Genomic DNA, 26,898 nt, shown 5'->3' on the forward strand with positions numbered 1-26,898 from the left:
GACTCTTATCAGCCTGGCCTGGGTCCCCAGACTTACCCCTAGAGCAATTGTTGGGGTCAGCCTGAACTGCCTAGATCCTAGCCTAAGAATAGAGTGGGTGGTGGTCTCCCAACAGATGCTGGTGACTTGAAATGATGGATTTGCTTCTAGGCTTTTCTGGTTTTCCTCATGAGGGCTCCGGTAGTCCAAGGCAATCCTTGGAAGAAGAGTTAAAGGCACTCTTTAACTTCAGCAACCAAAAGCACGCTGAAACAAACAAAAGGGACCTGGGCAGAGTACTAACTACCCTTCCTAGAATCCTAAAGCTTAGGTTTGTTTCTCTATACCACATGTCCCTGTCCTCAGTTGGTCAATTCAGATGTTAACATGTTGTGTTTGCTTAGAGTGAGACTTGGCTCTAAAATCCCCTCGTTGGAGAAAATGGAGGAATTTGATTAGTGGGGGTAGCACCATTATGACCACTTCCCAAAGAATCCCTTTGGCTGCCAAGCCAAATGTGCTCTCTGCAGAGTGGCCTCATCATTTCTGAAATGATCCTGCTGTGCAGATGATCTCTGATTTACCAGTTGAAGAAGCAACAAGGCACACAATTGATATGGATGCAGCAGAAGGAACTTGGCTTTCCTGTCTCTTCTACTGCATGCCTGAGACAGAGCTTCCTGTTGGTGGGGGCAGAGTGCATGTTACGGACCAGCAAATGTGGCCCTTGTGTGCCACACTGGCGGTTTCTCCTCGGGATGCCCAACCTGCCCTGGGGAAGGGGGTGATTTGTTGGATCCAACCAGTTTCTGTCCCCCATAGCTTATTGGCTCTGCTGCAGTGGGATTGTCAGAAGCCCTGCTTTTCCTTGGCCAGACTCCCATGACTGCTAATGGTTCTTCCCAGTGCTGCCCTAATTGTTTCTACAACAAACTGTTCTCCCATCACCAATTGTATCCAAGCCATTGGTGGTCTCCAACTGTGTTTGGAAATGCAGACAGTGAAGTACCTGACGATTTTCCAAACAGTCGTCAGCCCTAGTTAGACAGTTGCCTGCTGTCTCCCTCAACCAAGCTAATCCTTATCTCTGGGTCTCTAGATGATTTCCTCAAACAGGATCATATTCATGGCCCCTTCTTGTCCTATAAGAGCCATTGGTGGTTTCCAGAATCATCTTCATCTGTGCCAATCTTCATTCATCTCTCCCTCTTTTAAATGGAAGGATGGATCATAAGAGTGAAGAATCAGATAAATGAATGAGTGAATGAATGAGTGAAAGGATGAATGAATGAGCTCACATCTAACCTTACACTCTCTCCTCCAGCATGTAATGGTATTCTCTTTGGCACTTTTAAGTCATCTCTCCAGTAATACTATAAGCTACCTGGAAGAAAGTACTATTGTCTTTTATTTTATGACTCAAATTACAGAACTGGGCCACCACTGGCCTTTTTGAAAACAGTCTATGCATCAATCAATGTGAAGTCATGGATATAACACTAGTTGGAGTTCAGGATACTAATCCTCCCCCGTGACTCCCTGGATGAGTTAGACCAGTTTTAGGCTTTGTTGGCCTTAGTTTTCTAATCTGTGAAGTGAAGGGATTGGGCTGAGAGAGTAGGCTCTGGGCTTTCCCTTACCTACCATCTAGGTAACCTTGGGCAAATTGCATGATTTCCCCAAGCAAAGAGGAAGAATCATTTCTACCCCGTGAGCTGTTTTAAAGACTTAATGATATGAAGTATATCAGGTGCTTAGCTCATAGTTAATAATTGAATTCTCTAAATTCCTGTCCAGATTCTGACTCAGACCATCCACTCAACATTCTGTATCAAAGTAACTTTGCAAAATGATAGAACACTGTCTCTTCTGTTAAGATTTTTACATGTCATGTAAATTTCCTTTAAAGAAATGCAAGGCCCAATAAGCACATGAAAAGATGTTCTGCATCACTAAATATTAGGGACAAATCAAAACCACAAAGAGATACCACTTCACATTTACTAGGATAGTCTGAAAAAGGAATGAATGTCGGACATGTACCTTGAGGACATTATGCTAAAAGAATTCTTCCACTCACAAGAAGACATTATATGATTCCACTTTTATGATGCACCTAGAGTAGTCAAATTCACAGAGATGGAAAGTAAAATGGTGGCTACCAGAGAGTTGGGGGAGGGTGGAATGGGAAGTTATTGTTCAATAGGTAAATTCGCAGTTTGGGGAGATGAGAAAGTTTTGGAGATGGGTCGTGGTGACATTTGCACAATGTGAGTGTACTTAAATGTCACTGAGTCCTACACTTGAAAATAGTTAAAATGGTAAATTTTATATGTATTTTAACATAATAAAACAATGTTTTAAAGAAGTGTAAAACCAAAATTAATTTCCTTTGGGTGTAATTTTTTTTGCCAGGTGAAGGAGGCACAGAGCTACAGGGGCTCCCGGAGTTGAGGGTACAGATCATGCTGCCATGCTTTGTGCTGAAACCTTAAAAACAGACTCAGCCTGGCCCTTTAATGCCGGTCCCACCAGAGAGAAACTTTTCAGCAGGAGCTATGAACAGGCACATTGTGAAGTCAGGCAGACCTTCTCTATGGAAATCAGCATTTATTTGAAGGCTTTAGTGCCCAATTTAGCCTCACCCAGAGGTGACCTTCTACACAGGGCCAAAAGAAAAGTGATTTCTTTGATCGTCCATTTGACCCCAAACTGACCTCCTGTGCTTTTCAATTCATTTTAAATCATGCTGTTCTGGCCAAAGCGATTCCAACTCTTAGCAGAGAATATTTCACATTTTTACCAACAATTCTGGGCCAATTTCAGATCTGTTCACTCGAATAGCAAGAACAAACTCTGTGAGTTCTTCCTGAGTCTTTCTGATCTTAAGCAGCAGGGAGGAAAGTTGAGGGCAATATTCATAAATGGCATGAATTTTCGGGGGGAGATGTGAATTGAAACTCCTCCTGGCTTAGATCTGACCTAATGCTCATTTGGGCCACATCTAAAGGAAGAGAGGCATGAATCCCAAGGCAGGGACCCAGATTCTCTTTCCCTTGAGTCAGAATCAGCAATATCCCAGGAAGGAAAACATCACTGTCCTCTGCATTGTTTATGACCTTGTGGGTTGCAAGGAACAACAAGCCAACTCAAGCTGGTTTGAATAAGGAAAAGGCATCTTCTGGCACAATAAGAGGTAGAATGAAGGCAGAGTTGGTAAGTCAGTGGATCAAAGTTGTAAACAAGGACCTGTGCTCTGTCCATCTCTCCACTTCCTCTGTGGTCATAAGAGAGCTGCCACAGCTTCAGACACCATAAACACACGAGGCAATGGGAAAGAAAGCTTCTAGAACCTGCCCCCTAAAACCCAGTTGACTTCCCTCTCACGTCTCATTAACCTGAATTGTATCACGTACAAATGCCTAAACCAGGAGTGATCAGAATTTTCTGTAAAGGGCCAGGTTAGTAAATATTGTTGGCTTAGAAGACATGCATTTGGTTGCAAAAACTGAGCTCTGCCATTGGAATGTGAAAACAGCCCATAGTAATGCTTTAACAAATGAGAATGGCCATGTTCCAATAAAACTTTATTTATAAAGACAGGTGGCTGGCTAGATTTGACCTACAGGCTATGGTTTGCCCACCCTATTCCAGATCAGCCATTTCACAATTAGCTTCAGGACCCAACTAACAGGGAAACATGTCACAGGCAATTTGTTAATAATTTATAATAGTAGTATTTGTAAGTGGTTTATTCTCTGCTAGTACCCAAGAAAGGATATTCAAGAGGTTCTAATTCACAGAAGATCACTCGATGGGGAGGCAGATGAACAAAGCACAGTAGAACTGGGCCACCAAAATAAAGTGAGACTAAAATTTCAAAGAAGTTCTTACATGCAAAGAGCATCAAAGGAGGCATGAAGATTCAGAACTTGGTTAAACTTTGTTCAACTTATTTTAAAAATATACTCTTTAACAAAAATTTTTTTATTAGAGTTAGGGTTCATTATAATTCTCCTAAAAGTCTAAATTTCACTCTTTGGAAAGTACTTTCATATCCTCCTTTTTTTCTCCTCTCATAGTTAAGTCAGGACTGGAAAGAACACTCAGTCCAAACCCCAAATTTTACAGATGAGGGAATGGAGGCTCAGAGAGGGCAAGCTAATTTCCCCAGATCACACAGCTACCCAGTGGCAAAACCAAGACCCAAATTCAAGATGTGGTAGGTTGTAGTGTTATTCAGAATACATGCTGCCCCTCCCAAGAGGTGGATTATACAACTCCCTGAAGGGACAAATTCCACTATGTGTTTGTGGTGCCCCTCCCTACTGTTGAGCTCAGGAGTAGCCATAGGACTTGCTTTGCCCATGGAACATGGCACGTGTCACTTCTGATTGTCACGTGTGTCTGCCCTCTGCCACAAGATTAGTGATGTGCTAGGCAGAGGTTGCTCTGCCAGCCTGCACCACAGAGTGAAGAGGATAAAAAGTACAGGCTCAACTGACCCATGATGGACAGGTCACACACATAGGGAATATACCAGTGAGATCAGGGGCTGTTTGTTACCACAGCATAACTGAGTCTATGCTGACAAATACATAGGCTTTACAACACTTAACACTGAGCTCCTTCTCACCTGGAGAATCTCAGGTTCCCAGCTGTATTAAATGGACTGAAAAACACACATTTTAGAGTTGGCCTGCCTGGGTTAAGATTTCACTAACTGTGTGACATTGGTCACATTGCTCTCTGACCCTCAGTTTCTTCATCTGTAATATAACACTGGTGCCTCCCCCTGGGAATATGGTGAGGATTCAATAACTAAGGCTGTGGTTTGAGGACTACTGGATAAATGTTGGTTACTATTATTCAGCATAGTCTCTCCCTGGGCACTTTTCAGCAACAGTAAGGTGTGGGTGGTGGGGGGCTCACTAAGACTGTTCTGTGTCATTATACATGAAAACAACAGCCATTCTCCAGAAGTCACTCTCCCCGATGTGCAGTGCTTATAGTCATCACTGTCCCTGCTACAGGCCAAGGGGAAGGGACACGAGTGGCTGTTGCAGAGGGGTTAGGAGCAGAGCTCCTAAGGTCAGCCTAGTTAGGGTTCAAATGCTCTCTCTGTCTCTCCTTCCTGTGCATCTGTAGCTAAGTTATTAACCTCACACACTCATGCCACTTATTCTTGAGTGCTCATGTGTGCCAGACATGTTTAAAAGGATGGGGAGAAGTGTGTGACCAAGACTAAGAAGGGGAGGTGCATGGGAGATATCAAATATAAGATTTACTGGCCATCACTGCCTTGTGTCACGTCTAGAGCTCAGACTGGGGGCTGGGAGGTGAGTCCAGAAAACCTCACCAAAACATCACTGGTGACTTCAAAGGTAAAAGAAAACAAAGAGACTGTATGTGTACCCTTGGCAAACATTGCACAAGAACCCTTTGGATATTTTTCTTCTCTTCTCTTTTCTCTTCTTTTCTTTTTTCTTTTTCTCTTCTTCCAGATGTTACCATGAATTAACAGCACTCACTCCTGGGCTATTGGACACATATCTTTCTTGCCTCTGACAGAGCAAACCTTGAAGTTGGAAAGCAAGATTTTTATTTGGGGAATGCTGTGGGGGTTTATGACCGAGTCACCACAGAAAGCATTGAGGGTCTGTGAGAGGAAGAAGTACAGAAAGTGGAAAATCTTCAGAAAAATAATTGCAAGGCAACATTTCAGGGTAGTTTAAATTCCTACTGCATTTTAATGACCAATATAGAAGATATAAAAATGTCTTTTACAGAGAAACTCCAACCTTTTGTTTTCCTCGTTATTCTAATAGATTAAATGGAACATATAATATGATTTTTAAAAAAAATTTTTTTTCATCAAACACTGTAATCAATCTTTCATGCTACAGATCCGTGTAGTTACTGCTTGTCACACACTCAAAATAGATGTGAATAGGACTTCAATGGAAAGGAAACTCTGCTCTTTTCCTTTCTGGTAACAAGGCAATAAACCTTTTACAAATTCCATCCTTAGGCATTTTCCTATTCTGTTTGATCGGATTTAACTGGAAGTTAGTGTTTCCATTCTCAGGCACTGAGGTGGTATTGATGGGAATACACTGATGGGGGCCTTGGGGTTTTAGGAGGTGGGGGCAGTTTTTTAATCCATTAGATTCTTCTGCCTCAGTTCACCACCCAGAACTAACCCCAAGCCCGCCAGATGAGGTCAGGAGGCATGGGCTAGGTAAGGCAGGACAGCAACCTCTGCCTCAGCTCAGCCTGTATGTCAGGGGTGGAAGGGACGGAGGGCCAGTGTTGCCTGTGGAAATGGCAGGCCCTTCTCCTGCAGGTCCGTCCAACTTAACTGAAGCATCCTCTAAAGTCAGGGGATGTGGCCCCCTCAGGGACTCCTACAGTAGAACTTTGTTTTCTGCGGCTAGTAACATCGCAAATGCAGAATCTGGCTTCTCAGCAAGGACTTCAGGCTTGTCAAACTCGACCACCTGAAAGAGAAGAAGATCTGAAACAGGCAGAAAATATACACTCACCTAGAATCCAAACCACTGAAACCTCTGGGGAGGTTACGCCAACAACTTCCTGTACCTTCCCATTTTCCATGACCAGGACAAGGTCACAGTTGAGAACTGTGTTGAGGCGGTGGGCTATGGTCAGTACTGTGCAGCCTTTGAAGGCATCTTTGATGGTGCTCTGAACAAGGGTGTCAGTCTTGGAGTCCATGGAGGCAGTGGCTTCATCAAGGAGAATGATCTGTTGAGGAGGGCACACTGTATAAGTCACATTAAACCAAAACTGCGTCGGAAGGAAACGCAGGGTCTTAGCTCTACTAATTTAAAAAGAAGAAGGAGGAGAAGGAGAAGAGCTGAAAAATCAGGAGCTGTGTGTCCTCTCAAACATTTAAAAAAAATAACAGCAAAATAAAAGTTAGTTCACACCACCTCCGTCTCCTTCAGAGGGACTGACTAAAAGAATAAGGTGATATATGATTTACTTCTCTTTGTAAATGGTTTATTGTAATCTTACAAACTGGTAGGAGGCTTTATCTACTGTACTAACATGAATCAGCATGAGCTATAATAATTTGTATTTGCTTCCCATCACAGCTATAACAAATCAGCACAAACTTAGAGGCTTAAAAACAACACAAATTTAGTGTCTTGCAGAGCTGGAAGTCAGAGATCCTAAAGTAAAGGTATTGCTAGGGCTGCATTCCTTTTGTAGGCCCTAGGGACAAACTGTTCCCTTGCCTGTGCCAGCTGCTCTGGGCTGCTTGTGTTCCTTGGCCCGTGCTACCTTCCTGACATTGCTCTAATGGCTACTTCCATTGGTCACATCTCTTCTCTTTCTGACTCTTCAGCCTCCCTCTTACTCAGAGCTGCATGATTATACTAGGCCCACCCAAGTAATCCAGGAAGATCTCCCCACCTCAAAATCGTCGACTTAATTACATTTGCAAACCCCTTTTCTCTCAGGTAAGGTGGTACATTCACAGGTTCTGGTTATCAGGACGTGGACATCTTTGGAGGAGGAGGGCACTGTTCTGCCAACTGCAATGCAGGTTTGCAAGTCAGAGGGCCTGAGCTCAGCTCTAACTCTGCTTGACCTTGGTTAAATTACTTAACTTGCCCCAAGACTCCATATCCTCATCTGTAAAAAGGGGTTATACCTTCTTCTGAGCATGAAATGCAAAGACAACACCACACACAAACCGCTTCGCAGTGCATAGTGCCTCAGTCAGCATAAATGCCACATTTATGCTGATGATCTACCACTCCTGACATTAGGACATCTACACGACACACATGGTGAGTTACACTTTGATCAGGGTTGAGAGAATGGGATTTCTAAAGCAAAGGCCACCTGTTCCTTGAAATCAGTAACCAAGGATGACTAAGTCCCTAAGAAAAATGAGTACAAATTCTACAGTTCTCATTTCTTAGCATTCTGAAGGTGTTCTTTAGCATGCTGGTATTGTTTATCAGGCCTCAGAATTGTTCAGGGACAAGACAAAAAAGAATGGAGAGGCAGATTTCTTACACTCACACCGCTTAGGAAGACAGAGAGAATACCTAAGCAAGGCTTCCCAGGGGAAGGCCCAAGGGAGGCAAGTGCTATTGCTGTAAATGGCTGTTATTTTTCAATTTTTACCCCTTACAACTCTGTCTTAAAAGAAAGTGATCGGTTTTTAAATGGCTCAATTGTTCTCTCTTTGCTGAAAGGCAAACGCGGGGCTCTACCTCCTGGACTGAGTGGCGCTGCGGGAAATATCCAAAATTTGACCAATCCATTTTCCGTGCTGTTTCCTTACTTTTGAATTACGGAGAAGCGCACGGGCCATACAAAGCAGCTGACGTTCCCCTACTGAGAAGTTTTCTCCATTTTCTGTGACTTCTGCCTGTAATTTTTCCGGGAGTTTCATTATCTATAAAACACAGAAAATGCCACATTTATGCTGATGATCTATAAAATTGTCCAGCATCGTCTGTATTGATTGCCCCCTGCTCATGCATTGATCAGCTGGCTTTATTTTATCGAGGAAAAGAAAGTACAAAACAACAATCATTTCAACATTGGAAACAGGCACCAGGGAAAGACCAGGGAGTAGGCGGACATTAATAATTTAAAATCACAGTATGATTCATAGAGCCCCATAGACACCTTGCCAAAAGAGGACAAATGGTGCACATATGGCTCCAAAGAAACACAAACGAAGTGTAAATGGCTTCCAGGGTCCCCATTTCCATGGAGAGAATAGACATTGGATAGGAGAGTTTTCTAGTCATCAAAGAAAGGTAAGACATTGTCTGATTTATGCAGTCATAGTGGCACTGGGGCAGGCTCACCTTGGTACCGAGTCTTGGTAGAAACAATCCCCTCTGTGCTGCAGAGGTGGCCACACTCACCTGCTGACTCCCCTGCAGCTCTTATAGGACAGGACCCCATCTCACAGGAAATGGCCGTATTTGCCATTCCTGGAGCATGCCATGCCCCCTCACCTTCCTGTGGCATCTCTGTTCCCAGAAGCAAATGACACTATTGGCAGAGCAGCAGGATGCCCCATCTGCTCTAGAGTCATATCCACTTGGGTTCAAGTCTCCATTCTGCCACTTACTAGCTTACACATGTTTCTTCCCTAAGTCTTCATTTCTATACCTCTAAAAACTGGGATAGGAGTCCCAACCTCAGAGGGCTGTAGTCAGGACAGGACCAAATGAGATAATGCATGCAGAGCTCTTGACTGGACCACTGCAGAGGCCTAATACATGTTATCTATTGTTGCTTTAACAACAGAGAGTAAATAAGGATCACGTTCTACTGACGTATATGGTGCCAACAAATAAGCTTGGCCAAATGCTGGCCCAGTGCTCGTCCAGTTCAAACCTGGGCCAGGTGTCTGGGGCCCTAGTGCTGGGAAACAGGTTCATCCTGGAGAGCCCCGGAGACCTACTGTGTCTCTCATGAATGTCCTCTCCAGAACCTGCCAGAGCATCTCATCCGAGTGGCTCTCAAAGGGATCCAAGTTGTACCTGAAATAAAGGAAAGAGCAGGGAGCTGGATTTCTGAGGAAGACAGGAGCGGGGGAGCATGTTTTCTGCAGCATATGGGAGAGAGTAAGAGGTGGTGTGTAATGACCCCCATGCCTCCAAAAGCAGCGCTTAGCCAGGACAATGGTCCATAAAATGACCAATCTCAGGCCAAGAGAGCAAGAACCCTCAGCTCAGTGATGGAATAGAGACACCAAGGCAGGTGAGATGGTACTGAGTAAGTATTCAGGAAGACACATTGATTTGGTCCTCACAATGGCCACGTGTGGCAGAATGCATTTGGCCCTCTGCAAATTCTTGGTGGAGGTGGAGGGGTGGGGATTCACTCTGGCATTGCATTCACGCCACCTTCAGAAGTAAGACATATGGCTGTGGCTCCCAGGCACTTGCACAAGGTGGCTATCCCACTGGCTGGGTGTGAGTCTAGCATACTACTTGATTGGGTGCTCAATGGGACAAATATCCCTCACATCAGAGGGGCAGCCCTTGCACTGGACTGAATGAGAAACTGGTTTTCTCCTTGTCCCTTGATATAGGATCTTGAGCCCTGCAGAAGTTGCAACCTACTGTTCTTATACTTGAACAACTCCTGTTCACTTCTCCGTGGGAATAAATTGATGTACTTCCCTATGGATGGTTACATGCATAGGGTGACCACTTACTTTATTTCACAAACTGGGTTCTTTTGAGAGTGGCCATTGCTAAACGTGATAGGATGCTGAGACACGAGCATAAACCGGGGCTCTCCAGGGCCAACTGGGATATCTGCTCACGCTATGTGTAAGCTTCTTGCTTATTGGTGGTGTAGCTCATAAGATACAGGTAATGTTCATGTCCTTGGCTCCTCCCAAAGCTTCACTGAGGAGCAGGTACTATCAGTGCCTCATGATGCTGGTTCCCTCATCCCCACTGTGGGTACTTCACAAAGTTCCTAGCTGGTCTGCTTTTACTATCCAAAAAATAGGAATGCATGACGATCAAAAACAGCTACCTTACTGTACCTACAAACAGGACAGGATCCTGGGGGATCACGGTCAGCTTGGTTCTGAGGTCTTCCAAACCAATCGTGCAGATATCCACATCATCAATGAAGATTGTACCGCCGGCTGGCTCCACCAGACGAAACAGAGCCATTCCCAATGATGACTTTCCTGGGAACAATAAAAGCGATAACAGCAAATCAAACATCAGTTTGCACTTCCATCATATCCAAGAATCTTATCAAGGGAATTTGTGATGCAGTAAAGTGGCTCCATGCAGATGACCACGCAGACAGAAAGGCCTCACTCTGTGGGAGCAATCTGCTGCTCTGACGCAGTTAACCTTCTCATCCCTACAGGGGCTCTTAACACAGGACTCATCCTCTGGGCCTTATTTCACAAGAATGATTCTCATTTAATTACTTCAAAAACCGATGTGTGTTTGTTTCCAACTCCACACACCCATTCAACCTGAAATCCTAATTTACAGTAAAAAGATTTGAGGGGGAGGAAAAAAAAACAGCCAATCCGTTGCGCGCGCACACACACGGTTGCGCACGCACGTGTTTGGACACACACACACACCCCACCCTCTGGTGTGGCTTAACCAGCACGCGCAGTAGAAATACAAAGAAAACAACTGGAAAAAGGCACAGTCAGAGCTGATCCTTACCAGAACCTGTTCTTCCAACGATGCCAACTGTCTGCCCACTTTGAATGACCAAGTTCAGCCCGTCAAGAACCAGGGGAGTGTTGTCTCTGTATCTCATCTGATAGTCTCTGAATGTTATCTCCCCACGGCTGGGCCAGTCATGGGGACAAGTCTCCACTTTGCGGGGGTGAGTGCATTCAGGAACACAGGTCTGAAAAGCAGAGTGACCAATGACAGGTTCATAACCATTTGCTTTTCCATCCATTTCATTCATTGATTCATTCATTCATTCCCACCATTCTAGGTACTGGTGTTCATGGTTGTGAGCTAGACCAATAAATTTAGTCAAGAACTTATATTCCGGTGGGGAACTCAGATGATAAGCAAGAAATGAAATCAGAAATGAAGACAATAAAACAAAGTATTGTAGAATACAATATATTTATCTATATATATTATAGATATAATATGTGTATCTACAATACAATATTCTATTGTATTCTATAAAATACAATACTGTAAAAGAGAATATAGAATGTGTGTGGTAGAAATAGGTAGGTGGAGTAAAAGTAACTTAAGGGTTGAAGAAGGTTATCCTGAGGATGTGGCATACAAGCTGAGACCTGGAATGCTAAAAAGATGCCTGCTATAAGAAGATTTGAGTCCAGAGCCTTCCAGGCAGAGTGGACAGCTAGTGCAAAGGCCCTGAAGCCAGGGCAAGCTTGGTCACTTTGAGGAATAGAAAGAAAAGTCATGTGGCTGATGCTTAATGAACAGAGAGATAGGACTATTGTCCCTATAAGGGACAGCTCCTACTGGGCCTTGTGGGCCTGGGCAAGTGTCAGCAGTTTGACCTTGAAGCTATGTGATGAATCCAAACCAAGTCTTGAGATTTTCAGAATTCAATCAGATATAATTTCTTTTTTTTTTTTTTTTGAAGATTTTATTTATTTGACAGAGAGAGATCACAAGTGGGCAGAGAGGCAAGCAGAGAGAGAGAGAGGAGGAAGCAGGCTCCCCGCAGAGCAGAGAGCCCGATGTGGGACTCGATCCCAGGACCCTGAGATCATGACCTGAGCTGAAGGCAGAGGCTTAACCACTGAGCCACCCAGGTGCCCCCAATCAGATATAATTTCAATATCCGCAGGGGTCATCATGGTGTTCAAAGTAGGAAGATGACAAGAATGCAGAATGTCAGATTCAGAGGTCTTTAAAGTGACATGGAAAAGACATTTTAGTTTCCCAAGAATCCAAGAAAGGCGAAGTCTAAGTAAGGAGTAGAGCGACTTGACTGTGTTATAAGACCAATGTCTCCTCTGAAGTGATGAGTCTCTGTTAGAAATAAGAAGACCCTCATGTGCCCTGTAGGGTGGCTGACCAGCCCAAATCTGTGATAAGCAACCACAATTAGCTGAGAAAATAACTGTATTCTAGACAGTGAATACTTTTGACCCCAGGTGACCTAGTATTCATAAGAAAAATATTTAAGAGAAGCTTGAGGCACCTGTGTGGCTCAGTCTGTTAAGTGTCTGACTCTTGATTTCAGCTCAGGGTTGTGAGTTCAAGCCTCAACTTGGGCTCCATGCCCAATTAGAAAATATATATATTTTAAATAAGTACATAAATGTAATATATACATAAATAAATATATAAATAAATACATTTTAAAAATATATATTTAAGAGGAGCAAAATTGTAGTATTATCAGTTTAAGGACTCTGCATATTTGGTGTTTTAAGTATAATAATATTACTAACATAAGGGCCTGTGATTCTAATTTAAAATGAATAATTGAATAATTTAAACATGATTTTAAGTTAAAAGCTTACTGTTCATCTACAGCATTGGGATGCAAATTTAAAGCTTACTGTATTTATAAGTGTAATTTATTAGATTTATATAACCTCTGGAAGGTTTTTTGTGAAATCAGTTAATCAAGATACTTAAGAAGGGAATGGAATGTGCTAAATTTTAAAATACAGCTTAAAATGTTTTAAACTGTTTAAGTTTGTAAATGGGGCCAAATGCCATTCAGAGTCCCTTAAAAGTGATTGCTTGACTTATCTAGACTTCTTCTCAAAGAATTGCAGGATTTGTAAGTTGAACTTAAAAGTTTTTAGAGAAGGGGTGGCTGGGTGGTAGAGTTGGTTGAGTGTCCAGCTTTTGATTTCAGCTAAAGTCATGATCTCAGGGTCATGGTCTCAAGGTCATGAGATCAAGCCCCACATGAGGCTCCTTGCTCAGCAAGGAGTCTGCTTGAGATTCTCTTTCTCCCTCTTCTTCTACTACCTCACACCCATGCTCTCTCTCTCTCTCAAATAAATAAATATATCTTTTAAAAAAAAGCTTTTAGAGAATTCAACCATTGTTTTTTGCAATTTACAATTTCAGTCAATCAAATATTAGTTTTTAGAACTAAAGTTAGCCACTGATTTCTCTTTTTGTGTGCAGAAACTGCCCTTGAGGAAAAAAAAAATGTTTTTAAAAGTATCTCTTCCTCAACCTCAAGAACTTTAGAGTAAATATGGGTTTTAAGAAGAAGGTTGTGGTCCCACTTCAGTTTTTAAAAAGCTCCCTTTCACATGTCAAAAAATCAAACGCCTACATAAATTCTGCCAGAGTTAACTAGCCCCTCCTCTGGCATACACTAATTTCTTACCAAAATATACTCTCTGAGTAGCTCCACAGAGGTGAATTTGGCCTGGGTCTCTGTCCCTGTGCGCACGCACACTTGGAGCAGTCCGCTTAGCTATTGTAGAGAAGCAAGCAGCTGGGTTAGAGCACTTTCCTCCCTTGGGTTCCACCGTTCTACCTTCAGGGGCAGCCCTTGTGAAGTACCCCTCCCCAGTCTCACTCAGGGGAACACAGAAAGTAGGCCTGTATTCCCATCCAAGTGCCTAGAAGTGAAGATACTGGGGTATTTTGCCTTTAAACATTTCCTCTGCATTCAGAAACAAATGGGTAATGACATTTTCCCTGGCAATCCAGATGGCAAGTACCATCCCACCACAGTATCACTTTATCACTCTTAGTCTGAGCGACAGGGAGATGCTATTGAGCTGGAATCTCCCAGGGCTACAGAACTGCTGGGTACCCCCCCCCCCACCTTGCTGCCATCTGGTGGGGTCCTGCACCTCTATGCCCTCTCTGCTTTACCCTACCCACAGCCAAGGAGCAACTGAACTCCAATCACCACAGATCATCAGAGGTAGAAGAAAACCATTAAGCCCATCTGTTTGCTTCAAATGCGAGAAAATCTAGGCTCAGAGTGGGGAATGCAGCTTGCTAAGGTCATCCACCTCAGGCCAAGAGCCCCCAGAAGCCAACCCTGAAATGTGAGTGTAAGCAGTATATTAGGGAGATTGAATGGTGATCCCCCTAAAAGGTATGCTTACATCCAAATCCCTGAGACCTGTGAATGTTACCTCATTTGAAAAAAAAGGACCTTTGCAAGTGTAATTAAGGATCTCGAGATCATCCTGGATTACCTGCATGGACCCTAAATCTAATGATAATTGTCCTTCCAAAAGACAGAGGAGAAGACACAAAAGAGAGGAAGATGTGAAGGCAGAGGCAAAGATTGAAATGATGCAACTACATACAAGCCAAGGAATGCCAAGAGCCACCAGAAGCTGGGAGGGACAAGGAACAGATTGTCCTCTAGACCATTCAGAGGGAACAAGGTCCTGTCTACACCTTTGGGACTTCTGACCTTTAAAACTGTGAGAGAATAAATTTATCTGGTTTTAAGTCACTAGCTTATGGTAATTGGTTACAGCAGCCCTAGGAAATTAATCCAGGAGGTGGACCCCAAAAGTACCAGTAGGAGCTGGGAGAAGTGGGGCACAGAAGAGAAGGTAAGTCACAAGAGGTTCAGCTGTGGGTAACTGAAACTGAAACTTGATCCTACTGGAAGCTCTGGGACACCATATGGAACACACTTGAGTCGTCCTAAGGGAGCTGGGCTACATCTCCTCTGACCCCCTTCAATCATTGCTGGGCCACTTCCAACTGGAGGAACTCCCCACATCTGTCGCCTGTTCTGGGCTTGGACTGAGCATCTTCCTGTGGCAGCAGGATGCCAACTGACCTGCCCTGGAAGGTTGGTGCACCAACAGCATCTGCCTCAGGTGCAAAATAGGTTAGTCAGCTCAAGGCAGGACGAGGTCTTTTTCTCTAGGTGAGCAGTGGCTGTGGGCCAGGCACTGCCTGGGGGGGGGGGGGGGTTCTGGTTTCCCAGGGCTAAATGTGTTGAACAAAACCCCTGCCCTCATGAGGCTTATGTTCTAGTAGGCTGGCAGGATAAGACATGGGTAATCTCAAGAAATGGTGAGAATGCCAATAAAACAGGATGATGTGAAAGAGTGGCCAGGTTTTGGGGGTGGGGTTGCCTCAGTTAGGGAAGTTAAGGAACTGTGTGAGTGAAGGCATTTACAGTAAGAAGTCTACCAGGTTAACTCAGGGCTTGGTTAGCTCTAAGTAGCAGCAAGTGGCCTTAACAAGATGGAGGAGGTGGGCTCAAGCAGATGAATGAGGGGACGAGTGGTGTAGGTCCAGACCCTTTTCCAGGTTCCCTTGCTGCTTTCCCAATTAACACATGCCACTGGCTTTCCATTTCTCTTAGAGCAGTGGCTCTTGACCTGGGTGATTTTGCCCTTCAGGAGGCATTTAGTATCTAGAGTTACTTTTGGTTGTCACAACCTTGGAGGAGGGTGGTCCTAAATTGGGATTTCTTGGTTAGAGATTAAGGAGGCTAACATCCTATAATACACAGGATAGCCTCTCACAAAGAGGATCATCCAGACCAAATTTCCATAGTGCCACAGTGAAGAACCTTTTTTTAAAATGTAAAAAACCCCCCTGTCATGGATAACAAAGGCCTACAGGGTCTGTTTCTGCCAATACCTCAGACCTTATTTTCTATCAATCTGCTCAAACTACATGAACTTCTGAGTTCCTCAAATGTACCAAGCTCCTGCCTACCCCAAACTTTGCCCTGCCCCCTCAGCCTGAAGCACTCTGCCTTCCATTTTCTTTGGTTCTTTGTCATTCATGTATCAGTTTGGAAGTCACCCCCTGGCAGAGGTATCCTCTGACTATAGGATCTAATTTTGCTTCCCTACTGACAGTCACATTCCCTGCTTTATTATCTTCCTAATACTTAAACAATTGCCAAAGTCTTCTCATTGATTTACTTTGGCACTTATTTATTCCATCCCACATTCTATCTCTTCTTATCCCATAAAGTATAAGCTCCATAATGGCAGGGACCTGTCCAGCTTGTTCATTGCTGAATCCACAGCAGCTATCAGACTTGCTGGCTCATGGCAGGTGCTCAGTGGCTATCTGGTCAATGAATGAATGAGCCCTGCCCTTGAGAAGGGCTTATACATGTTTTGTTAGATTCAAGGGTATCAGCCCGTCAAGGGCCCGGGCAACCCTCCATAAGTTTAGAACTCTCCTGTCAGCACAGTGTTGGCCCAGTAAGTGCTCATTCTCCTCCATGATGTTATATGATGTCACTTTGCATTCACTTTCTGCTCTGTGGGACTTCACATATCTAGGGAGTCTCATCTATTCTCAAAGGAAGTTCTGTCATTTGATTTCTGTGTTCTCCAAAGAGGGCTAATGCTCAACAAAGCCACAAAGCCAGCTAGAGAAGTGTTCCCCTAGATCTCAGTGTGTTCAAATTCTCTAGCCTTATAGCAATGTTGAAAACAATCTCATGGAAAGCTAATGATATCCCTAAAAAGCACAACCTCAGTTGAGGAAAGCTGTTTCACTTGGACCAAGTTGAATCTATTCAACATCATCTGCTTTCTATTTTACTAGGCAACAACAAATAAAAACATCCATCAATGAGGGAAACTGGCTACCCAAGAAAAATTCATTTTTTCCCACTTAAGATAAAGATCTGAGAATATATTTGTATAACTTCCCTTTCCCAAAATGCCATTAAAATGATATCAGAGAGATTTTCAAAAAGGAATTGACCTTTAATGGCAAATGGGTTGGGAAGAGATATCTTTGAATGAAAGAGTCACATTCTGGAAGATGGAAAAGGGAAGAAAAGCCCTTTGACAGAATGGAGGCAGAATGTGCTGCAGGGGCTTACTGAGCCTTCTATCTAGCTTATCTATCTAGAACTCAGACAGGCTTCAGGTGTGAAAAGGAGCCACAAAGAGACTGATTTTATTGGTAGTCTGTATAGACCCATCTATTTCCTTCCCCTCATCGTTTTCCCAACCAGAGGTAGCTGGACACTTTATCCCCTAGAAAAAACACACATACTTACACATACTCACACCCCACTCAAGATTCACATTCAGATGGGTATCAGACCCAAATGACCTGGGTTCAAAGCCTAGCTCTCACACATGACAGGTGTGTGAGGTTGGAGAAGTCTTTCTGAGCCTCAATCTTCTCATCTATAAAATGAGGACTATGGCAGTACCTATCTCATAGGTTGTTATGTGAATAAATAAATTAATTTACGTACAAAATGTACAACAGTGCCCAAAATGGCATGTGTTTACTGATTATTATTATTATCCTCTATTACTATTATTTCCCTATTACTGTTATTTTTCTAAAGAAAAACCCCAAAGCAACCAAAATGAGAAGTCAGTATTATTTGTCATGGACATCACGGCTGCCACTCCAGCATTCTTCTCCTGCTCTCTATTGTGGGGCAGCTGTGTGACTTGGGGGTCAGATGGGGTGTGACTCCATCCTTTGGCCTAAGCCAGTCATCCCAATTCTATCCAGGCACTAACTAATTCTTGGATGCCCAAATTAATCCAGTAAGAGTAAAGCTCAGGGCTTTTGTTCAGTGGCTAGTGTAGGAAAAGCTTTCTTCTTCCTTCCTGCCTGTTACAACCCTCAGACTCTCAGTCACCACTGTACAACCATGAAGGAAGTCATCATAGAATAAAGACAAAGCCAGGGGCTATGATCCAACTGTTCCTGAAGCCCACATAACCACCAGACCTTTGAATGATGTGAGACAGTCAGTTCTTTATTCTTTGAACCCATTTGAACTGGTTCTTCTCTTACATCCATCCTCCTTGGTATACCCTATGCCAGGGCCTCCAGGTCAAGCCTAACCTTACATGAGGTGTTACCTGGATGATGTAAGACAAAGACAAGCCTTTGGAGGAAGCACTAATTGAGGAGAAGCTCAGGGTCACCAACAAGGCCACAATGAAGGTCACAATGTTCATGAGGACGTCCATTCTTAGAGCAAACCACCTGAGAGCACAGTTAAAGTATAGGAGGTGGCTGGAGTTTTCATCATTTAGCATCTTAAACCTAAAATTAAAAGATCAGACAAAATAGGAGATCAGACGTGCTTCCATAGACTTAGGGGTTGGGGCTACTGGAAAATTAAGGCAAGCGGAATTTTTAATCAAGGACTAGTGCACTTTACATAGGACTCCCTTACAAAGTTGGGAAAATATCCATACTCTAAAATCTGCTGCCATAGGTCTCTTTGATTTGCAAATACCCCAAGTGACAGTATTGTGCTGAGTGGGTTCTTTCTCTTTCCCAGAAATGGCAACTAGAACTCACAGCTGAGAACAAAATGTGCTCAGTGTCTCATGCTCTACCATCAAAAGATCCCTATTTTGGAGTCAGCCACTCCCCACAAAGGACTGGTGGAATTGATAGTTGGACCCCTTGATTCCTAAGAGGGGTGAGGGTTAATTGTGGAGGAGGTTGCCTTCAGGGAGAATCAATGTTTATGATGGAAAGAGAAGGGAAAGGACTATGTTTGGTCCCTCCTCCTCAAATCAGAGAAAGAAGAGTCAACGCAATTGCTTATAAAGCTGAGGGTCTCCTCCAGAAAAAAAAGCTGACATCTTGTACCCCCATGTTTATTCACTGAGCAAAAGAGAAGGGCACAGAGTAGAGGGACAGAACAATGACACCACCAAGGATGAGGACAAGACCCACCCCTGGAGTTGCTCATTCCCCAGATGTGTGGAAGGCAGATCCTGCCCATTCCTGCTATTGCTACAGTTGGGGGTGCAGAGAGGTGACATTTGGTGCTGCAGTCTTAATGCAGTATTCCTCGGCGTGAGGCAAAGTGGTCCTACATCAACGGAATGCAGTGTGAGGCTGCCCTGGAAGAGCTCTCTGGAAGACCCAGGCAGGTCTTGATCATCAACAATGCCCAGCAGAGCTGCTAGGGATTTGGTCCTATTGGAGCTTCTACCTTGCCACACCACAGTGGCACATTTTGCCTGATTAGCAGAAATAAGCAGCAGGAAGGAGAGAATGGCCCAAGGGTACATCTTCCCAAATCCATTCCCTTGCACCAGCCTCAGGAAACCAGTCTCTGAGAAAAGGGAGAGGATTTTTAAAAGAATAGACCAGGGGCTTTCCAGCAGCACACCTGGCCCCCATCCTGCACAGGACATACACATAGCACAGTGTTACTACTCCAAGCCTCTGGGTGTGTTAGGGAGGGAATACAGTGAACCCTTGAACAGCATAGGTTTGAACTGCATGAGTCTACCTATATATGGTTTTTTTCCCAATAAATACAATGTGGTATTGTAAATGTACTTTCTCTCCCTTATGATTTTCTTAATAGCACTTTCTTTAGCTCACTTTATTGTAAGAATACAGTATAGAATACATATAACATATGAAATATGTGTTAATTCACTGTTTATGTCATCAGTAAGGCTTCCAGTCAATCGTAGGTTACTAGTCGTTAAATCTGGGGGGAGTCCAAAGTTATATGCAAATTTTCAACTGTGTGGGGTATTGATGTTCCCAAACCCACATGGTTCAAGGATCAACTACACATTCAAGATTGAAATTTTAACTGAGCTGAACAATTAACCACAAGAGACATCAGGTTCAACTGCCACTGAAGTTCCCCTCACCTCTTGGGAAAGAGGCTTCATCAGAACAACTGGTAGACATTATTGGGAAAAAACCAAAAAACTTTCAATGTTTAAACCCCTACAGAGTTAAGATTCCTCCACTGGTACAGTCACAAACATCCTCAGGTATTGCTACTCCATCCTGTTCCAAAACTCCTCAAAAGACTCTGGAAGCACCTCCGACCAGCCATGCCCGGTCCTGTAGCACCCTCCGCCTTGTTTCCACCCTAACTTATTTTCCCCAGAGCTTAGTTAAAATATTCTTCCAAACACCATGGTGTTTCTATCCTATAGCTATAAAGCCTACAAATTCAGCTGACGGTTTAAGTGACTTAGGAGTCATGTGTGGTCTTATCTGTGTGGTTGGTTAGACCGCACAGGAACAAAAGAAACAGATTGGAATTTGACCTTAAGGCTCTGTTCAGTCCCGTGACATTTTTGTCTGGTGACAAGAGCAATACATGTCAGAAGCCCAAGCCCTCTGTAAAGTCCACAACAGGAAAGAACGTATAAAAAGAAGGGGACCCCATCAATCATGTAGGACTCAACTGTCCCGTAGGATTTCCTTGGAAAACTTGATAAAGAATCTGCAGGAAGACAGAGCTTGTATCTGTTTTGTTTGTCATGAGTAAGTCGATGAATGACTCCATGGACAGGAGACTTTCTTCATGACCAGAACATGGGAAGGGTCCATGTGTGACGCAGGACTCTTGACAGATGACATTCAGATTAAACTAGGAATAGCACAGCCACCAATTGAACTTAAAGGCAAGCTGGCATGCCACGTCTACACTGAAATCCTAGGTGGCAAAGCATGGGAAGAGAGAGAGGGAGAGAATTATACCCAAACTTGAAGTGTGTGATGGGTTTGTTTGTTTGTTTTTTAAGATTTATTTATTTATTTGACAGACAGAGAAAGACAGTGACAGAGGGAACACAAGCACAGAGAGTGGGAGAGGGAGAAGCAGGGTTCCCCACTAATTAGAAAGCCTGATGTGGAGCTCGATCCCAAAACCCTGAGAGATCACGGCCTGAGCCAAAGGCAGCTGTTTAACCAACGGAGTGAGCCAGGTGTCCCGTGTGTTAGTTTTTTTTTTTTTTTTTTAAAGATTTTATTTATTTATTTGACAGACAGAGGTCACAAGTAGGCAGAGAGGCAGGCAGGGAGAGAGGAGGAAGCAGGCTCCCCGCTGAGCAGAGTCCGATGCGGGGCTTGATCCCAGGACCCTGGGATCATGACCTGAGCTGAAGGCAGAGGCTTTAACCCACTGAGCCACCCAGGAGCCCCTGGTATGTTAGGTTATTACGGCAGGAAAATATAGGGAAAAACAAAACAAACAACAACAGCAACAAAACAAAATAGAACACCCAATGTGGCAGATACTGCTATGGATTCAGCAAACCCCATTTTCTTTTCCTCCTGTGGGCACAGCTGGACTCCATTTCCCAGCTTCCCTTGCAGTTTGGTGAGCCCACGCGAATGAAGACTGGTCAATGAGTGTGCAGAAATGATGAGTATCTTCATTGGAGTTAACCCATAAAAATTTCCCATGAGGTCCTGCACTTATTCCTCACCTTATCTTCCAGTTAGACACAGAAGATCCTGGAGTAGAACCTCAAAGCCCTCAGGATGGAATAGTCCCAGTGAAACAACACCCCTTTCCCCTGCACTACAGACTCTCGTTAAAATGTGACTTGAGGAAAAATAAACACGTACTATGTTAAGTCGCTAAAATTTGGAAGTCTTTGCTACCATGGTGAGCCTACATGGTTGATACAATTTATACTGTATTTTAGAAGTTTGGAGCTGGAAGACTCCGGAGAAATTTACTCATCTAGTCCCCACATTTTAAAAAGAAGGGAAGTGTTGTATCCATCAAGTAAAATATAATATGGCCTTTAAAATTTATTTTTATGAGAAATATGTTATAACATTTTAAAAATGCCATTTAAAAATAAAATGAGACAAACATGATTATGAATACTTAAGAAATAGAAAAAATGAAAATTGAAGGAAATATATGAACATACTAATGGGATTTGGGTTGGGGACTTATGGGTGATTTTTTTCCTTCTTTTTCCTGCTTTCTCCTACTTTCCTGAATTGGACGCATTTTGCTTCTAGTGCAAAAAATAAAACATGTAAATTCACATACCAAAGTTGTCATTGAATGAGCTCACAACTTTTGGGCCCCAGATACTAGGGAGAAAGGCCTAGTGCCTTAGACTGCTACTTCTTGATTCTGCCAGCAATTCACCTACAGTGAGTCCCCAGTATCCCAGACTTCCCTTTTATTCTTATGACCTCCCATTCAGGGTTAGGTGTGAAATGGGGAGCCCTAGAGCAGGGTCCCAGCACCAGACTCACTTGCTAATGCAGTCCTCCTTCTTGTCATAGGCGTGGATGATGCCCAGGCCCTGCATGGATGAAGTGATGTGGGAGAACCAGGGAGACCGGCTGATGTTCTCCACCTTCTTGAGCTCCTGGACTCCTCTATGGAAAATGCTGTGGGGAGATCAAGAGGTCCACAGAGTAGGGTCTCTAAGCCTCTCTCTTAGCACACACAGGTCTGACTATGCACTCAAGACAAAGTTTAAGTCAGATGGGTGCCATATAACTGGGAGAGGTGTTGGCCCACCACTCTCCTCTAGGACAGGCCATCCCAGTTGTGGGACAGATGGGGTCTCAGAAATGTGTGTCCAACACGAATAGACATTTTTCCAAAGAAGACATCCAGATGGCTAACAGACACATGAAAAGATGTTCAATATCACTCAGCATCAGGAAAATACAAATCAAAACTACAATGAGATACCACCTCACACCTGTCAGAATGATAAAATTAACAACACAGGAAACAACAGATGTTGGCAAGGATGCAGAGAAAGGGGAACTCTCTTATACTGTTGGTGGAAGTGCAAACTGATGCAGCCATTCTGGAAAACAGCGTGGAGGTTCCTCAAGAAGTTCCAAATAGAAATACCCAGCACTTGCACTACTAGGTATTTACCCAAAGGATACACAAATACTGATTTGAAGGGATACTTGCTCCATGATGTTTATAGCAACATTATCAACAATAGATGAATTATGGAAAGAGCCCAAATGTCTGTCGACTGATGAATGGATAAAGAAGATGTGGTGTGTGTGTGTGTGTGTGTGTGTGTGTGTGTACACATATAATGGAATATTACTCAGCCATCAAAAGAATGAAATCTTGACATTTGCAATAACATGGATGGAGCTAGATTGTATTATGCTAAATGAAGTCCACCAGAAAAAAACAAATACCATATGATCCCACTTATATGTGGAATTTAATGAAGAAAACAGATGAACATGGGGAGAAATAAAAGAGAGAAAGGCAAACCATAAAATAGACTTAACTATGGAAAACAAACTGTTGATGGAGGGAGATGGGAGGGGGTTGTGTTGAATGGGTGATGGGCATTAAGGAGGGTATTGTTGTGATGAGCACTGGATGTTGTGTGGAAGTGATGAATCACTAAATTCTACTCCTGAAACTAATATTACACTATATGTTAACTAACTGGAATTTAAATACAAACCTGAAACTAAGGAAAGAAGGAAGGAAAGAAGGAAGGAAAAAAGAAAGGAAGGGAGGGAGGGAGGAAGGAGAGAAGGATCTCAGAAATGTGAGCTATTCCTTGCTGTGGTCTGTTTTGAGTGCTTCTTGTAGCATGAATATCTCGCTGCAGGAGATGTGATTCCAGTCTTTGAAGAACAGAAATTTTCATACAATGCAGCTCCTAATACAAGCCAACCACTTTTTGGGACCCAATCAAAGAAAAAGTGATCTGTTCGAAGTCTGGAAGAAAATCTGGTCCGTCAACTGCCAATGCATGGTCTTCTAAAGGCACTTTCAAAGGTAATTTGAATCATAGCCTCAGGAGCTGACTTTAGAACAAAACCCCTCCGCAGGATGCAACTCCCCTGGGTGCTGAAGTTCCACGACCCTGCTGAGCACCAGACTACTGCCCTCAGGCAGGCGCATTGGCAGGCTGGCCCACGACAGGGAATCTAATCTGCCCTCAGACTCTCAGCTAAAACTCACTCGGGGGAGAGGAAGGAAGACCTCATTAGCTCAGAGCTCCAGTGAGTTAGCTGGAAATATTTAGGTGATTCAGTCATAGCCAGCCATGGTCTGGCCTGTCTTTGTAGCAAGAAGTAGGGGTGCAGAGCAGAGAAAAACACCATTGGCTAAGTAAGTCAACAGCATAAACTGGAGAACGGACAGAAACAACGGTCGGTCAAAAACAGGGATTATGAAAACAAGCATCAGCCCAAGGAGTCCCTTTTAAGAAGTGGTATCCAAGACATCTTTATCTTTGCAAAGGACTTGCAGAAAGTATTTTATTGGGTCATCACAATAAACCCTTGAGGTTGGACAGTGAGGCCATGTGATCTTTCTTGGAGTCACCAGGGAGACAATGGGAAACCAAAGAGAGAGCCCAGGGCACTGGTGCTTGTTCCCACGGTCACACCAGCTCCTGCACAGAAGCCAAAGATACAGAGTCCACCTTTCCAGCCGCAATGGAGTCCTATGTCCTCATTTCCCACTGCCTGTTGGCATCATCTGCAGACTTGACCCACAAACTAGAAACATCCAAATGTAAGCCCATAGATGTGATTACCCAAACTGCTTCTCTTTCCATATCACTCATATCTCTCTTCATGTCCCTCCCCATCTTGGACACATCCTTGGCCTCTCCCATCCCCTAACTCCAAAGACCATCTCAGAAATGGCTCCCAAATCCACCCTTTTCTGCCCCCTACTGCTGCCACCTGTCTCAACTCTCATTCAGCCTCTACATTTCAAGAATCTCTCATCCAATAGCCCTGATCCTGGTCTTTCCGTAGCTCCATCCATCCTCTACACTGCGGCCAAAGTGCTATTTCAAAATCTCAGCTTTGAGTGCGGTGTCCCTAGATGAAAACAAATGAACTTGCTTACAGGTGGAGGCAGGTCCAGGATTTGGGGGCTGAATCTTTTACAATTTGGGGGGCCCTCTTTGAGATCCTTAGTGTCCGGCCCAAAATTTGGCACATCTAGGAGGATAATGAACATATTGTTGAGTCTGATGAAAACTCAAGTTCCTATAACATGGTACAGCTGATCCTTGTACAGTGCAAGGGTAGGGGAGCCAACCTCCCATGCAGGTAGAAATCTGCATATAACTCTTGACTCCTCAGAAACTTAACTACTATTGGCTTACTGTTGACAGGAAGCCTTACCAATAACATAAACAGTTGAGTCACACATATTTTATATGTATTATATATATACTACATTCCTACAATAAAGTAAGCTAGAGTAAAAAAAGTCATTAAAAAATCAAGGTGAAGAGAAACCCCATTTATAGTATGGTGCAGTATTTATCAAAAAAAAAGAACCCACATATAAGTGGACCTGTGCAGTTCAAACCCATGTTGTTCAAGGTCAGCTGTATTCCAGTTCTAATTTGTAAGTCACTCAGAGCCCTACAGTTTCATTTGATACTCTTAACAGCCTCCTGGTTCATGTGCCAGGTGTATGTTTTAGCGATTACCTTTAGGGATGAGGAAACAGGCTTGTCCCAATATTTTCCAGCTAGTTGTGCAGTAGGGCTGGGGCTCTGGTGGAAATTTCTCTGATTTCCAACTATTTGGCCTTACATAATACACACCATGCTGCCTGCTGAGAACTCCAGCTCACCCCAGCAACAGGGTAGAGCTGCGTTTCTCGAGGGCTAGGGTCAATCCACCCTCCTGTTTCCCTCCAGGGTGGGTGAGGTAGTGCAGTGGGGCACAGCCGCAGCAGGACTTCCCAGTGCCTAACTGCCTGAGGCTTTCCTCTAACCATATCAGTGGTTTGTAGGCGGAGGAGGGGGGATAGTTCCCAAAGCTCAGAGTAACTAAGGACTGTCTTCTCTTCTCCAGCAGCAGGATGGCAGAGAGAGCTCAGCTCCATGGTTGAGAACACAACAACAGACAGACAGCAACCTTGGTTATTAGTTTCCTGGCCTAGGACCACCGACTTGAACTCCCAGTCATGCCTACCTCTCAGGTTACTCTGCGGCTAAAATGCCAGATGTATGCAAAGCACTGAGCATAGCACCGGGCATTTCATCAGGACTAAAGATCAGTATGCTCCCAGATTCAGAGAAGACAGCAAGGATTTAGCATCACCTGATACCCCCAGCATTGTGCAGAGTTAACCAAATACACAACGGTTTCATGGGCTCCTTTTTTTTTTTTTTTTTTTTTAAGATTTTATTTTCATGGGCTCCTTTTTAAACAGCGTTATCAACCTACCGTAAAAGAATGAAGAAGCCAACAGCAAGGCCAGCCAGGACTAAAAGGACGGCAGGAAACACAGCAGCCAATATCACAAGAATAAACAGCACCATAAAAAACTGCTGCAGAAAATTCTCCGCGTGAAACGGCAGCCGCACATCCAGCTCGTCCATGTCCTTGGAAAAATGGTTCATTAGCCTGCCAGTGGGGGTCGTGTCAAAGAAGCTCATTGGGCTCTTTAGGATCTGTGGATAAAATCAGAGAGTCCACGATGAGGTGTGTGTTTAGGAAACACTGACCGCTCTGCCGGGGCTGGGATACTTTGAGCAGCATGAGCATTTTTCCGGGACCCAACACAGTGTCCCAGGCCAGCCATTGTGGGAAAGTGAGGATGTCCCCCATTCGTATGCCCCCCCCCCCCCCCGAATGAGAGTGTGAGGGAGATTCAGCCTTTGTGTGGAGGCCCAGGAGAGCCCCTGCAGGTCAGACCTCCTTCCAAACCTGGGATGCAGCCTGGGGGTCCGAGGAGGAG

General features: G+C 43.9%; 1 protein-coding gene across 1 annotated transcript in view; it reads right to left on the bottom strand.

The window, feature by feature from the left end:
* Positions 1-6,386: 6,386 nt before the first annotated feature.
* The window catches only part of LOC111157385 (ATP binding cassette subfamily C member 12), a 63,360-nt gene continuing 42,848 nt past the window's right edge, over positions 6,387-26,898 (bottom strand). Inside the window, exons 20-29 of the mRNA XM_022518750.1 lie at positions 26,385-26,611; positions 22,437-22,574; positions 18,296-18,482; positions 13,831-13,920; positions 11,193-11,382; positions 10,531-10,690; positions 9,443-9,521; positions 8,303-8,416; positions 6,580-6,744; positions 6,387-6,479 (exon numbers count right to left, since the gene is read on the bottom strand). Of these exons, the coding sequence (XP_022374458.1) occupies positions 6,387-6,479; positions 6,580-6,744; positions 8,303-8,416; positions 9,443-9,521; positions 10,531-10,690; positions 11,193-11,382; positions 13,831-13,920; positions 18,296-18,482; positions 22,437-22,574; positions 26,385-26,611 (1,443 nt within the window). The remainder of the gene's footprint in view (positions 6,480-6,579; positions 6,745-8,302; positions 8,417-9,442; positions 9,522-10,530; positions 10,691-11,192; positions 11,383-13,830; positions 13,921-18,295; positions 18,483-22,436; positions 22,575-26,384; positions 26,612-26,898) is intronic.

This window comes from Enhydra lutris, unplaced genomic scaffold (assembly GCF_002288905.1).
Source record: "Enhydra lutris kenyoni isolate GAN:26980312 unplaced genomic scaffold, ASM228890v2 scaffoldscaffold54, whole genome shotgun sequence".
Lineage (NCBI taxonomy): Eukaryota > Metazoa > Chordata > Mammalia > Carnivora > Mustelidae > Enhydra > Enhydra lutris.